The sequence below is a fragment of the Dicentrarchus labrax genome, unplaced genomic scaffold (assembly GCF_905237075.1).
Source record: "Dicentrarchus labrax unplaced genomic scaffold, dlabrax2021, whole genome shotgun sequence".
Lineage (NCBI taxonomy): Eukaryota > Metazoa > Chordata > Actinopteri > Moronidae > Dicentrarchus > Dicentrarchus labrax.
This window is the reverse complement of record NW_026136713.1, coordinates 13610636-13625434: the sequence shown is the minus strand read 5'-3', so window position 1 is coordinate 13625434 and position 14799 is coordinate 13610636. Positions and strand designations below refer to the sequence as shown.

The window sequence follows — 14799 nt, the reverse complement described above, 5'->3', positions numbered from 1 at the left end:
ACCAGGTGAGCCGCCATTGTTTCCTGCTAGGGAGGAGTTGAAACTAAGAGCAGCCAATAAGCCCAGATCAACCTGCAGTATGTCACACCTGCTGGCTCTGAAAAACCAGCATGGTTACGGCCATAATGCCAACCTCTAGGCTTCAAGTGATGCCAATAGGTTTAGACTTGGACTATGAGTATGTTAACAAGAAGCTTGTAATTAATTTAATGAACTATGTCCATATTGTCACTAAGTGACCTTGGAAAAATACAAAACAGCTACTACAAGTAGGAAGGTCATACAATAACAGTTGAGAGCTACATTCACTGTAGCACTCTGTGCCGTGAGCAAACTTGAGATGTCTACTTAAAATTCTCAAGTTGTCAAACTCTCATTCTACATTAACTGCATCTCTATGTATGTTCTAATTTATAAATATTCCCACTGAAATGCTTAGTCCCAATTGTCATTTGAGGGAGCCAAAATAAATACTTACAGTATTTAGGGCCTGGTGAGTGTTTGCCTCTGGGCTAAGTATGCTCACAGGGCTCTGAGGATCCCTCCAGTGTTTGTGCAGTGGAGATCAAAGACTGGGCTTCGAGAGAAAGAAGGCTTTTCCTCTCATTAGTCATCTAGCATTGGCCCACAATTTATATAAAATAGACTTCATTTTGTTGGGATTATATGACCTGTTCTCTGGAGGGACAGAGGGCGTTGTACGCTGTACACATCGTAAATGAGGCAAATTGTGATTTGTGATTTTGGGCTATATACATAAAAATTTACATGACTTGTCTTGCTTCTGTATACAGTTTTTCTCCAGCAAACTATATACAGAAGCAAGAAACCAACGCAATCAATGTCTGATGGTTGATGAGGAATGAGGTGAGAATCTCTAAGCAGCTGTAAAGATAAGGTAATTTAGGTGCCTTTGAGAAAAGAGACAATTAAAAAAGGAAGAAAATATAGAATCAAAAACAAGCACATTCAAGTTGGGTGATTTACAGGCGGAAATATTTTTTTTTTAAAAGATGTGAAATCAGTCGGAACTACAGTATGAGCTCCTCCTCGTCTCCCTGCCCAAGGGAAAGTCGAAGCTTTAGACGTTTACCTCGATGTTGAAAACGTAGCAAGCGAATGTCAAACTGGCCTAACAGTGTGCAGCCAAGGCTTTGATGTGGTGTTTACAGTAGGCCTAGAACCAAAACAGTCTCACTGCCAAGTGTTGTCCTAATCAAAAAGACAGCGCATGTCAAATCAAACAGAAGCAGCATGCTAGCTGTATCTTTAGAAGTGCATACATGCAGGAGGGAGGAGAGTATAGCGCTCTTCCACTGTGAAAATCCACCCACAGACTTTTCAGAGCTTCTCCATCTCTCCCTGTCTGTCTTTGTTCCCTCGTTTCTCTCACTCACACTGCACACTGTGACATATTTGCACATTGGCATGTGCGCTAACACACACATTGAGTTGTGTGTGTGTGTCCGAAGGGATTGATCAAGGGCTCCTCTAACCTCTCTGAGCAGCTTTGGCTGATCAGCTGAAACTGAAGGAAAAATGACAAAAAGAGACTCAATATTATTTTACTCTCCTGTTTACTCTTGAGAATGACATATATATTTGATGTGTTGTTTCTACAAACAAATTGGCCCCATGGCATGGTGTAACATCAAAGCAATCAAACTCTACTATGGCTGCTTGAAGCAAAGGCCAGGACATTTTGTTATAATGAAAAAAGAAAAAGCTCCCAGCAGTAATTTCATGGCTGCTGAAGCTAGCAGTGGGTAGGTGGTAAAATGGCTTTATTCCAGGTTCAGTTAAAAGAGGACACTGAGAGAGCATAGAGGTTTATTGTGTGCTTATTGTGACAGACGATGGCACTCGTATCACTTTTTTTTTAAGGCACAGGTGCTTGACTCGTAGTTTTTCAAGGGTTTACTGAATTACAGGGGTTGCTGCTGCAGGTTGGATCTGTATATTGGGATGTCACTTTAGCAGTGATACCAGTTTATGTGTGCAAAATAAAAAGAGAGAGAAAATGCCAGTGATGCATAGCTTCATCCATATTTCTTTAATATTATTTTTCTTGTGCATTTTATGGCTTCTCTGATGTGCCCTTTCTTGTCAGCGTGTCCAAGCTGATTTATTTTCCTGATGCATGCATAATTTAGTTGTTATGAAGCCAGCGTGAAGGAGAGGGCCACTAAAGCACAAGAGGCATGTGTGTGTGTGTATAAAGTCTCAGCTGGGTGCAGCTGATGTGCCATTATATTGGCTGTGATGAGACCACAAAGCCAAGGAAACAAGCTGCAGCCTATGATATAGACATGGTTGCAGTGGGGAGCTGGCATTCACACTTATTATCTCACATTGTGAGCAGAGAGTAAAAATCAACAATTGTGGGTGACAATATTGCACTTGACTAGACATTATTTGTGTGAAATGTATTAGAATGGCATAAACATTACTTGTATAACAAATTGAAAGGGGAAAAGCAGCTGATGGTTTTTAGTATCACATTGAAATATATTGCTTTGGTTTGCCAGACATCTGCTAACTAATGGTGGTTAAAAGATAAAATGCAAACTACAGAGACACTGCACATGACAACATGTCACCACACCTTCTTAACTGGTTATGTAAAAGAAAAAAAGCAATAGCAATTTCATGCCTGTGTTCATTTGCTTAATCACTGGAGTTTGGACTATCCTTAGTGCATTTGGTAGTGTATCACATTGCTTGATTTGTAATGATGTTTACAACAGTAAGAGCAATGCCAAACGACTACAATCAAACCAAAGGACAGACTTGATTTGGTTTGCCATCAAAGGCATCCAGGAGAACGGCAGGAGTCTTTAATTATTTGAGTCTTTTAGGGAACAAAGGCAACTGTCTCTGGATAGCCAATTAGAGGGATTGCTGAGGAATAGGGAGCAAGGTTCACTTTAGTTACAGTGTATCTGACTCTGCCTGATTGTCCCCCCACCCTCATAACAGCCTTTCTATCTTTCTATCTACAGTAGCTTGGCAGGAGCTAGAAGAAATGAGGCTAACTATGTGCGGTCATCCAATCCTCCCATTCACAAGCCTCTTGGCCCTGTTGGCACATCACTCTGCCAATTGTGCCAGGCTGGAGTTATCTTGTCTGCCTGTTTAACAGCTGATCAACAGGGTCTGTGGTGAGTTATGAGGGTTTAATACAGAGCCAAGTGGCAGTTGATTGATGCAACCAGAAAATTATCAAACTGATAAGATGATTTTCTTACATTTTAACATGCTTGAAAATAATTGTATTCCCTATACACTGACAATGGCAACCATTACAGAGGTAATCGCATGTTCAGAATTATCAGCCACTTCCATATAATTTAGCCCAAAACTCATACTTACAGGCTCAAGTATATCGACAAAAACAATTCATTATCCACTTCTTTCAAAAAAATTAAAGACTGAATATTAGGCTGTGTTATTTGTAGCGTCCAATAAATACTCATTTATTTTCTTTACTTGAATGAGTGTGTTAGGAGTCAGGATTGTATTGAGTGATTCACGTTAGCTTTTCAATAATAAAGTAATAAAAGCTACTGTATCTTAGATCTTAGACTGAGCGTGCTGAAAAGCTCCGATCAATTCTACAGTTTGAGACATTGACATTACACTGTTACTACATGTGACTCAAATGCCACACAAGCCACATAACACAAGTGGCATGTCTGTCGTGTTTGCGGGTCCTCTGTCAGTGTCACACTGGTTCCACTCAGTCATTTTAGTCACATCCAGTCAACATCTTCTGACGGAGCCAACAGACCCCTCAATACACAAAAGGAACTTAAAACTAGTTGTTTTTTTTATTTTATTTGTCTCTCCGAAATGTGTCTGGTTAACATTCTTGTATCAAAATGGTTAATAGCTTCAGTGTGAGAGTAATTTTGCCTGCGTCTGCTATAATAGGGTAAGTTGATCAGTCTCTTACTTGTTATTAAGTTCATTAAAGCCTGTAGTTTTACTGCAGTCACTAAACAAACATTTTATGTACACTGTGTGGATGCTTGAGGAGCTCAATTAAATTAATCTTTTGATTTTAATGTTTTATTACTTGATGATTTTGAGTTGGGGTTGAGTTGTTTTGGAGCACATTTCAAACAGAAAAACTTAGCTTTAACTACCGCAACCATACATATATATTTGACTGTAAAAAGAATAACACCATATATTTATGTAGTGTTTTTATGAAGGACAATTTCATTTCATCAGTGAATTTGTGTTTAAAAACAACAGAAGCGCATCATTGCTTCCACTGTGAGAAACCCAAATTGGCTTGTTTGATTTAGGTTTAAGTTCAGACTGTTGTCTGGAAGACAGCTGCCTGCGTTATAATGAAGGAGCCAGTAACTTTGTTTTAGAAAATAAATATATTTCTCTTGAGGACAGGTTTGGCATAGTTAAAGTTAAACTGGAACACTGTAAGAACTTGCTTGTGGTACGTTCTGTTTTTTCTGCTTTTCTGCTATCTATTCAATAGTTTAAGACCTTTAACAATAAATGTAACACACAATTGACTTAAATAAATATATAATATATATAATATGTATAAATGCCTGCATACACTTTGGAGGGTATATAGTAGGTCAGAATTTGCACATATTTGCATATTTTATAAGCTGTTCCCTTTGTGGTTACAAATACAATACCAACCTGTAATGATCAATACTGTACATGCACCTTATTGTTTCAGATAAGTTTGAGGAATTGACTCTGCTGCAGGGTCATTGCAAATATTGACAGAGTGAATAAAAGAAATGCCCTGGAGATATTTTTGGACTAAATATTGAAAAACAGCTTCCACCTGGCAGATTTGTGTTCAAAGAACATTTGACTTCCTGGTGCTATAATGAGGCTATGACACCTAACACTTTTTCAACTATAGTTTCCACTGTCAGCCGTTAACTGATAAAAGTAAATAGCTCTGTGCTTTCTGTACAGCAGCTACATGCTGGATCATTTTCCTCCCAACTATATCACATTCAGAATATTGATTGGTAGAGGAAATGATGGAAAGAGACGACAGGAGGCCAGGCAGTGTTCTTAATAAGTCATCAATGCCTTGGTGTGGCGATGGATATTGTGAGACAAGCTAAAATCCTTTGTCTCACAACACCATCATGGATATAAAGAGGTGGCAGCTCCAGGTCTTACCACAAAATATCACAGGCATTGCTCTCTGCAGATTGGTATTCACAAAATGTCAATGGAAAATATAAGTGCTTTTACACCATCAGAGTTCTCAATCAGTCATATTTATTCCTTCATTCACATTGTTTTGTTTTTTGTCTTTTGCTCAGTTCAAGGTGAACTGGATTTTCTCAAAACTGACAAAATAAAAATAAAGCAGGGGAGCAATGAAGGAAGGATAGATATACAATTTATTACATTTATATGACTGACCCGCTGCTAAACCCCTCCCCCAAACAGCGACTGTCCAATCATAGCTTAGTATCTGTATATAGGCACAGCTGGCTTGTCAAGCTTTGGATTTAGAGCTATACTCTGCAATTATTGTGTTGGGACGGTGAAGTCTTCTTATAGCCTTTCCAAATCCCAAAACACAAGAGCAAACGATTAAGAAAAGGATCATCTGTTCTAATGTAAGATGCAACTGTTCTGTTTGGTCCTGCTCTTTATTGGATTTTACAATTCAGCAACCTCAACGAAGTTAACTCGGAAAGCGTTATAGTAGACAAACACGTGAGTTAGTTAGCTTTTTTTCTTGAAACTTTCAAAATGAAAATATACTTGAAAAATTAACAAGTATATAAGTTAACCAGCCAAACAGGTTTAGAATTAAGTCTATTTTTCCAACCAACTAGCTCTACACTGCAACATGATGCTGTTTCTTCATTTCCAAGTCACCTACATGGATCAGCTGCTAAGGATGCTGACTCTTTGCCTGGGACATGTTAGCTTTAGCCTCAGTCTTTCTGCATTGTACTACGTATGTATCCATAATGTGCATTTTGATGACCCTTTTCAGGTTCTCGATTTAAAGCACATCAGCTGCAAAAAAAGAAGACAGCCGAGGACAACCAACTCATGGAGATAACATTAGCTTAATCGGCTACAGCTGGCAAATCAGTGGTCACCAGGTAGAAATGAGAAGCCTTCATTGTATCTACCTCTATTTCATTTGTTTCAAAAAAAAATTTGAGCAGTAAATCTGCCACTATTCATCTATTATTGACCACTTTGTAGCATTTAAGGAAGAAAAGGTTGTGACTGCTCTAGTCACAGCTAGCTCAGAGGCAGACAGTCAAGAAGAAGGGACACCAGAGAAAGCTAAAAGCATATAAGGAAGAGGTATGGTATAGAGGGGTGCGAGAAAGAGAGAAAGAGAGAGTGCGACTCATAAATCAAGTAGAGGTGAGATTGCTGAATCAGGGTTGATTGTGCCTGGGAGAGACAATAAAGCCTGTAATCATCTGTCTCTGCTGCACAGACCTGGCAATTATCTGCCCATACCTGACCGCCAGAACAGAAAGGGCAAGATCCATCTACCTTCACCCTATACAACTCGAGATTTTTAAGGGGAAATTCGTCTGCTGATGCAAACTGAAAGGACAGAAAAAACAATATTCACTCTTGGAGAGCTAAGATTTGGGAAAACAAAGGATTTGGCTGAAGGAGTGTCGCAGGGATTGACAATTTTTTTCCAGTTAGTCGTATGTGATGTTTGGGTTGATTCAAAAGAATGAATGGTTCAAGATCTGTTTGGATCTTTCATCTCTCTCTATGCCCACATGAATTTACACACACCCTGTCAAAAATATTACATCCAGAGATGCGTGCAAGTTGTGGCTGATTTTAAAGGCAAGTTTACATATAATAGTCAACTATAACTGACCACATCATTAAATATTATGTTACTATATTAGACTGACGTTATGAATAGTTTCATCATGTTGAGGTTATCACGCGGCAATCAGCCAAACATCTAGCTAAGTAGTATTGGGCAATACCTTGAATATATAATAAAGAACACAAGTAGTTTGTGTTTTGAAGGATTTAATTTACTTACTTTTGAAGTCAAATGAAGTCACATTCGAAACATCCATTCTGAGGAGATGCTGCAGTGTAGGCAGATGTCAATCTCATCTAATAAGCTAGGCTATGAAAACGTAGCTACAGATGCAAGTGCCAGAATTTCCTGCTGGTCCATAACCCTTGCTTATCTGAAGGGGATTAATGGATATATCTGGCTAGCAGCCAGCTAGCAGCCAGCTGGGGGCAGCAATTCTGAGTGGCTGGTACTGTAGGCAAAATTTCATTTCCTGCAGGCATAATGGATGCAACACAAGCTGGCCAAATTTAACAGCCTGGCTTTGTAATGTTTTGGTCCTTTTTTATCTTTACTAGTTAATGCTAGCTAGCTATTCACCTGAGAAAAAATAATCAAGTTCACTATGATGCTCAAAGGCTGCTGGACGATACTGGCAACTTTAATGGTTAATGTTTTCTTGCGTGTTATTCAATGCATGAATTGTGAACATTGTAAATCAATCATCACCTGAAAGATCCAGTGTGAAGGAGTTATTGGCATCTCGCGGTGCAGTTACAGATTACATTCCTCTCGTTTCACCCTCCCATTCCAGGCGTTTAGGAGAAACTACGGTTGCTGCAAAACTCACGAAGAACACAAAAAGCCATATCTAGAGCCAATGTTTGGTTACTCCGATCCGGACAACTGTAGAAGCATGTCGGTTCAAAATGGCGGACTCTGGAAAAGGATCTGCTCTTAAATATTCTATTTCCTTACACAAAAAAGTACGGGTACACGGGTAAAAGAAGAGTAGCCACTCATTAGGCTGGTATAAGGCTGACTATGGAGGCTCCATTTGCTTCCAATGCAGTTCCTTCATCATAACGTCTGCTTTCAAACAGCTGTCTGATATTGGCATTAAGGGTACCAATTTACCTCCATTTCCCTCCAATACATCCGAAACTGAGGCATATGGACCATCGCTCTCCGTCTGAAAGCACTGCACTAAGGCCTAAAAGCATTTTTTGCCAGCCCAATAACAGAGCCAAATGAATAGTGTGGTTGTAATTAATCTTTTCTATTGACTGAATAAAACCTCTTGGTGGAACTCAGCTAGTGAATATGCTGTGTTTTCCCTACCTAATAGAAGAGTTTGGCAAATAATTACAAAGTTGCTCCCAGTATTGTGAATGATCAATGCTTTTATCAAACACAAATCAAAAGGCAAAAAGGCACTCAAGAAAATAATTCATCTCATTTGTGTCACAAATCATGAGCGGAGGCTAATTTGTTATTTGGGTTTATGTGTTCAATCACTGTTCTGATTTACAGCAAAATTAGAGATCTGTCAGAACCAGCTGCTTATGGGGATGTGTTGTTTCATATTTTTGCCATCCGTGTAAAGAGTATTCACATTTAAGGTCAGAGATCACTAAGCGGCTTTTCTTTACATGCCTCTTCTCTCCTTCAGTGCTACCACAAGAAAATCACAGTAGAGCAGTAACACAATGGACTGCAAGACAATGATCCTTCAGTGATTCTCAATTAGGTGAGCCAAAGCAGCATCATCAAGAGTGAACAAAGAATTAAATAGATTTGTGATTCCTATCTGGGGGTACTTGTTACAGCAAAGTAATACATGTTGAATGAAAACTACGATAGTCAGAAAAGCAAGCAAGTTGAAATAGCTAAAAGAAATGCATAAAATGATCAGTACTATCATTGTTGTTTTTTTTTTTTAGATAGATAGTTTAACTTAATACTTAGGTAAAACTCTTGAGGAAACAGCTACAAGTAATGGGCGGACAGTTGAAATAATAAGCTAAAGTTCATGGACGACCAGTAGGACTGTATAGATGTTATAGATGTATCACTTGACAGTTCAACTGTGATATACAAATATGTGAATATTGAAATCGGTGAAATTAAAAATAAATCGATATTCTTTTTAAACAGCAGAGGGCACAATCTACTTTTGACTTTGCTTGTTTCATGTCCTACGATACTCACATCAGTAGCTGTACCGAGGCGCCAAGACATCAGTCTTGCACAGTTTAAACCTAACATCAAAAGTAAAAATGATAAAGGAGATATAAGAGAAAATATATTTTGTAGATTTCTGTCTGAAAAATATAGGATTTTTTTGTTTAAAAACGTGAGAAAATAATATTGTGAATTGTTCTGAAATGTGCATTGTGTGTATCAGTGTCGTAATTAACTTAATTAATAGATAAACAGTTGACATGACTATCTAACAGTGTTGTATAAACAGTTGAAATAATTAGGTAAAGTCCAGCTTCCGCCACTCTGTGTGGTAATTATACAAATGCAAACACATTTGAAATGTGGAGAGTGGGTTCACTGAAGGGGTGCTTGAGCTCATCTGAAAAGGGTTGTGGGGGTATATTAGCCAAACGAGGTTGGGAAACACCTAAATAAATAAATAACACAAAATAATACAGACGAAAGTAGTTGTCCGTCAGATTCCCTTTTGCTTCTTCGCCAGAGGGTAAAAAACATTCACCCTTGAAGACTATTTTCCCTTGTCACTCCTTCTGGTTTAGCCAGCAGTCAGTGTCCATATTGCCAGGGGAGCTGCACTACCTGATAAGCGGAGGTAGAGGCTCTCTGACACATCTGTCTGCTTGATGAGCCAAGTGTCAAAGCCCCCCAAAGTGCTGGATGGAGTGCATCAATAAACGACTTTAATCCCCTCCTGGGGCCAATGTCCTCCCACTAATAAGGGATCGTCTTACACCACTGGCAGTAAGGAGAGAGGTAAAAGTGGCTTGGCATGGGCTTCAGCATGGGGATGTACAGTACACAGGGAATTGTCTGTACACAGGTAACAGCGTGTAAATCACAAGCACCTGCTGTTGCCTTAATTGCTGGACTGAATTGGTGTTTTGTTTCCTGCTCTTTCTCACTTCCCCTCCCTCTTTTGCCCTGTGTCCCTCATTTCTCAGTTTAAAGTATATGTCTATTTGTCATCACTCTTTCTCTCTCTAACACCTCTACTCTGTTTGTATTTCAGGCTCTTTTCCCCACCTCCGCTATGTTTCCAACTGTGCCCCAGACAGTCTCACTTGCCAGACAGAACAGGAAAAGCAGAGGGTTGGGGACCGGTAGCTGGGCAGTATTGGTTGTGCTGAAGGACGTGTGGGTTGCTACAATCCTCAGGGAAGATCCAATGAGTGTTCTAGTCAGAGTGACCCTAATTAACCACATATTATCTGCAGGCTGTGTGGAGGATTAAGGCCCTCAGCTCTGGAGCCTACAGGCCTGACGACCCAAAGACAGAGGACTCTGTGCTAAAGCACACTTCATACTCTGCCTCAAAGCCAGACACAGAGAGGTGGGGGTGTGGAGGGAGGCTGGACCAGAAAAAAGAACCATACAGAGAGCAGAGAGCACACTGCAGAAAAGACTGGTTGCTTGGCGCATATCTGGAGGTCAGGACCTTCCAATAATGAGCAAATAAACATAGCAGATACACTTCTATGTGCAGTTCAAGAGGAATGTGTAGTCACCCTTATTTGGGCACCCTCACAAAGGGGAAGACATATTGTGTCTTCTTTGTCTGTCATATCCTGAATATATCCTTCTCTTCTCTCCTACCCAGGTGCTGTTTGAACAAATTGAAGTTTCCGTCGGAGGAGGGGATCGTTATTCTATTGCGAGATAATGAGCTCATTTTCTCATTTGACATTAGAACACGCAGAAATGAACACTTCGCCATGTTGACAGGTCGTCATACACACGTCGCGCTGTTGCATTAAACCAGTGTCTACTGTCAACAAGGCAATGCAATCTGGGAACTACACAAAAAATGCTCATTGACGCAGCACAATAAGCAGCCCCCACAGGCAGACAGAGACTCTGATTTCTGTAGAGAACATTTTAGCAGCAGCTGTGACATACCTCATTTCAGATAAAAGACGAGCCAAAATCAACAACATGATTAAACAGAAGATTAACTGACACCAGCCAGCCAACTGTTAGAAGAAACCAAAGGTTATAGCTCTTCTTCAAGTGTTATGTGTTATTACAAGTGTTACAAGCTGCTAGTGAATATATTTCACATTTACATAATGCCAAACTACTGAATAAAATAGTGCAGTGTTAACAGTTCGAGCATTTACAGGGCTTTCATAAAGTATTACAAGGTAAATCTATCCTCTGCTAACCCTGGTGTGCAGCTGCTATTCTGAGTCACTGTAACATTTCCTGTGGTTCCACTCTGTAATTCAAGCTTTAAGTCCTGACTCAAGGCCCCCACTGTCACCTACCTCGCTCGGTGTCGTAGAGGTAGACAAACTTCTGCCACTTGTAGTGAGAGAGCAGGCTGAGGACAGCACCCCGGAGGGCGGGGCGCATCTGGATGACAAACTGCACCTCATTATCGGTGGGGTAACTGGGTGTGACAAAGGAGGTGTGCAGAGCGCCGCAGAACGAGGTCAAAGTGTTCATGGACTTCTTGTCGTAGAATCCGAAGATGGCGTACACTCCGCGGGAGAACTGGGAGCAAACTGCAGGGACAGCAGAGGGCGGGGACACAAGTGTTAAGACATTAATCACAAAAGGTGTATGAACAATTACAAATAAGTGCCTCATCACTTTAGATGGTAATTGATCGATTGGGTTGTTTGACCCACCACTAATGACCCAACAATTAGGGGTTAATGTCAGTCTAAATGACCCCCAGTTCACTTTACAAAGCATTTATATCTACAGTACTGCATGTCTTAAAATAATGATATATACTGCTTATAATAATAGCGTAAGTAAGTATTAAGTTATTTAAATATTCTGTCTGCTCAGATTATAGTTTTGTTTTCTCATTAAACAATTCATATCATATGGCAATTGACACTTTTGTTAAATGAAAAAAGGGTTTTCTAAAAAAAAATGTTTCATCATTGGTATGGTAACTGCAACTTTTGTATTAAACAATTTGAAATTATACCAGAGCTTAAAAAATATTAAATTAATTGATTAATCGATCAACAGAAAATTAAGTGTCAAGTACTTTGATAATCAGCGAATCATAATTTTTTAAGCACAACTGATGAACAAAATGCAAAAATGCTTATTTATTGGAAGGAATTAATGCCTTTATCTGTCTTGTGTAACAGTAAAGTGAATCTCTTTAAAGTCTGGACTGACAAAACGACCAGTATGATGACATCACCTTGGGCTTGAGTCGGGCATTTTTCAATATTTTCTGACATTCAAATGAGCTGTCACTCCACCGATTTTACAAATCAGGCTCAGTTCACTTGTCATTAGGTGTACTCTGTATGATGGCTTCTGGGTATAATAACCCTAATGATGTCATCAGGGTTATCTTGGGTCAGGTTTGGCAGTAACAAAATGATGATAGAAATCCTGTGTTTCAGATTGGGAGTGAGGAGATTGAAAGATGCAGGCACTTAGCAAGCAAGAAGGTCTAATGAAACACACTATCAAGTTGCATTATAGGAAGTGTAGGATGCACACTAAGGACTTAAAGTCAGGATATATGAACCTCTGCTGCTTCGATTTTGCCATACTTTTTTTAAAATTTATTTTTAGTTTGTTTAATAAATAAAATGCTGGAGTAATCTAGTATCAACATTAATCTGCATCTGAACAAGAGAAATACATGTTAATACACATTGCACAAAAAGAAAGCATGCATGCAGAAAGTGAATGGATCCGATGATAGCGCCCTGCTTTGTGACAGGATGTCAGTATAAATCCTGCAGGTGTAAATGCAAGTATACAGTGTGCTGGTAGGAAAGTGCCAGCCAAAGGACAGAAACGTCACAGCATTCACCAAAGGTCTCCAGCTCCCACCAGGAGCTCCCACCAGTTATCGCTCTGTTCCCTCATCCACAGTGAACGACTCACTGCAGCATTCACAGCATCTGTGAGCGCTACTCCTGCCTGTCGCCGCTTCTGTTGCCTTCTACGGAAGAGCTGAAAAAGACAACTCTTTCTGCCTGGAGTAAAAAGTGAACACGGTTTCCTTTTAAATGACCTTAAACCTACAACGTTCGTCTTTGCTGGCACCACGTTGTCAGTCACAGCTATATACTCTGTATCTTTAAATAGCTTGGATGACAAATGAGACCAAATTATGATAATCTAAACAAAAAGGCATAAAATGTATTGACATATACATATAGAGATCAGATTTTAGTACAAGCTTGACCAAGAAGGTACGACAAGCTGCACAAAAACTAGACGCTGTTCAGTGAAATTACTATCTGAGGCAACAAAAGGTAAAAGAAAATAAACAGTTACACAATCATTTGAATGTGTTTCACTGTATCAAATCTATCACAACCACTTTAGGGAATGAACATCTCAGTAATACAAGCATTTTCTATTATCAATGTGTGCATCTGATGACATTTCTTGAGAGGCAAAAAAAGGTTTCTATTTGTTTGTGTATTCATCATGCACTCTAGTGGGACAGCGTAAATTGTCAGGCAGGAGCGACTTCCATTCAGTCAGAAGCCATTAATGTGTAAACTAACATTCAGAGCTACAGATGTGTTTTGCCTTCCTATCCTATCATGAATGGCTGTTCACTTATTCTGATTGACTCTCAAGTGTTCCCGCTGGGTAATCAAGCATTCTTAACATCCGTAAATACTTTCCAGTATTCCAGTACAATGGTTGGATGACAGGAGGGAAGGCTCTATCTAATCTTATGTAATGACTATGTTAAATATGTGTTCCTGATTGGCTGACGGTTATCATTTAATGCATGGTGGGATTCAGCCGACATACTGTTGCTTAGGACCTTATTTAAAAAAATGACTTTCAGCATTCTCTGAGGTTATTGATGCAGTACTGGAAACAATTCTTTATCCAACATGACAGTTTGTATTTTTTCGTTAATCCTAATCAAGCACAAGATGCAATCGCACACACACATATGCTCACACAACAACTGTGTTTTTCTTTTTCCGCCTATGTCTGTCTTTGTTAAGAACGGTGCTACAGTATGTGCAAACCTTTCAGACACTCAGAGGACAACATGACAGCGCTCACGTACTTGGCTCTTAAGCACAATTGCTGTGTGAATGAGAGATCTAGTCACTGGTGGGATTTGCCTCATCCTTTTTAATTCTATTCCCTCCCTATCTGTCCTGGTACAGACACCTCTCCCAAGGTATAAGCATCCATTCTCAGCAACACACATGCAGGATAAGCCACACACACACATATGCAGACATACAAGCAGGCACTCACAAACACACACACACACACACACACACACACACACACACACACACACACACACACACACACACACACACACACACATACACACTCACAGACAACACTGCCTGCTGATAAGTGAATCAACAGATGGACAGCAGTATTGTGGTTAAGTGCTGCAGGGTGAGTGGTGCAATCTCCCACACTGAATGGGAGCCAGTAAGAGTTCCAGCCCTCGTCGAGGCCCAGTTTTCTCTGCACTCCCTCTTAATTTGGGCCAGTACTGACACAGAACCTATCCTAGGGGACAAGATCTGGCAGCCTCTTTCTCTCTGCTCAGCTGTCCTCTGCTTATTAGGTTGAGCTTTGAGCTAGCCCAAGCTTCAATAACAGATATGTCCACACACCCATATCTCGCTCCCTCCTCTCCCCTCCCCCTGTTGTGCTCTCATTTTGCCCCTGTTAGCGATACAATGTCTTCGTGCTGCAACCTTGTCAGGGTCGCCCCCTTATTGCAAAGGAAAGGTTTGCGTGTTGCAGGGATCCCGTGAGCTACACCATCTCAGGTG

General features: G+C 40.0%; 1 protein-coding gene across 6 annotated transcripts in view; it reads right to left on the bottom strand.

The window, feature by feature from the left end:
• LOC127375217 (glutamate receptor 3) overlaps positions 1-14799 on the bottom strand; it is an 81977-nt gene that overhangs the window by 45936 nt on the left and 21242 nt on the right. For all 6 annotated transcript variants that reach the window (XR_007887338.1, XM_051421178.1, XM_051421179.1 and 3 more), the window contains exon 3: positions 11305-11544. Coding sequence is in view for 5 of the 6 variants with exons in the window: in XM_051421178.1 (XP_051277138.1) it covers positions 11305-11544 (240 nt within the window). In the remaining variant the exon portion in view is untranslated. The remainder of the gene's footprint in view (positions 1-11304; positions 11545-14799) is intronic.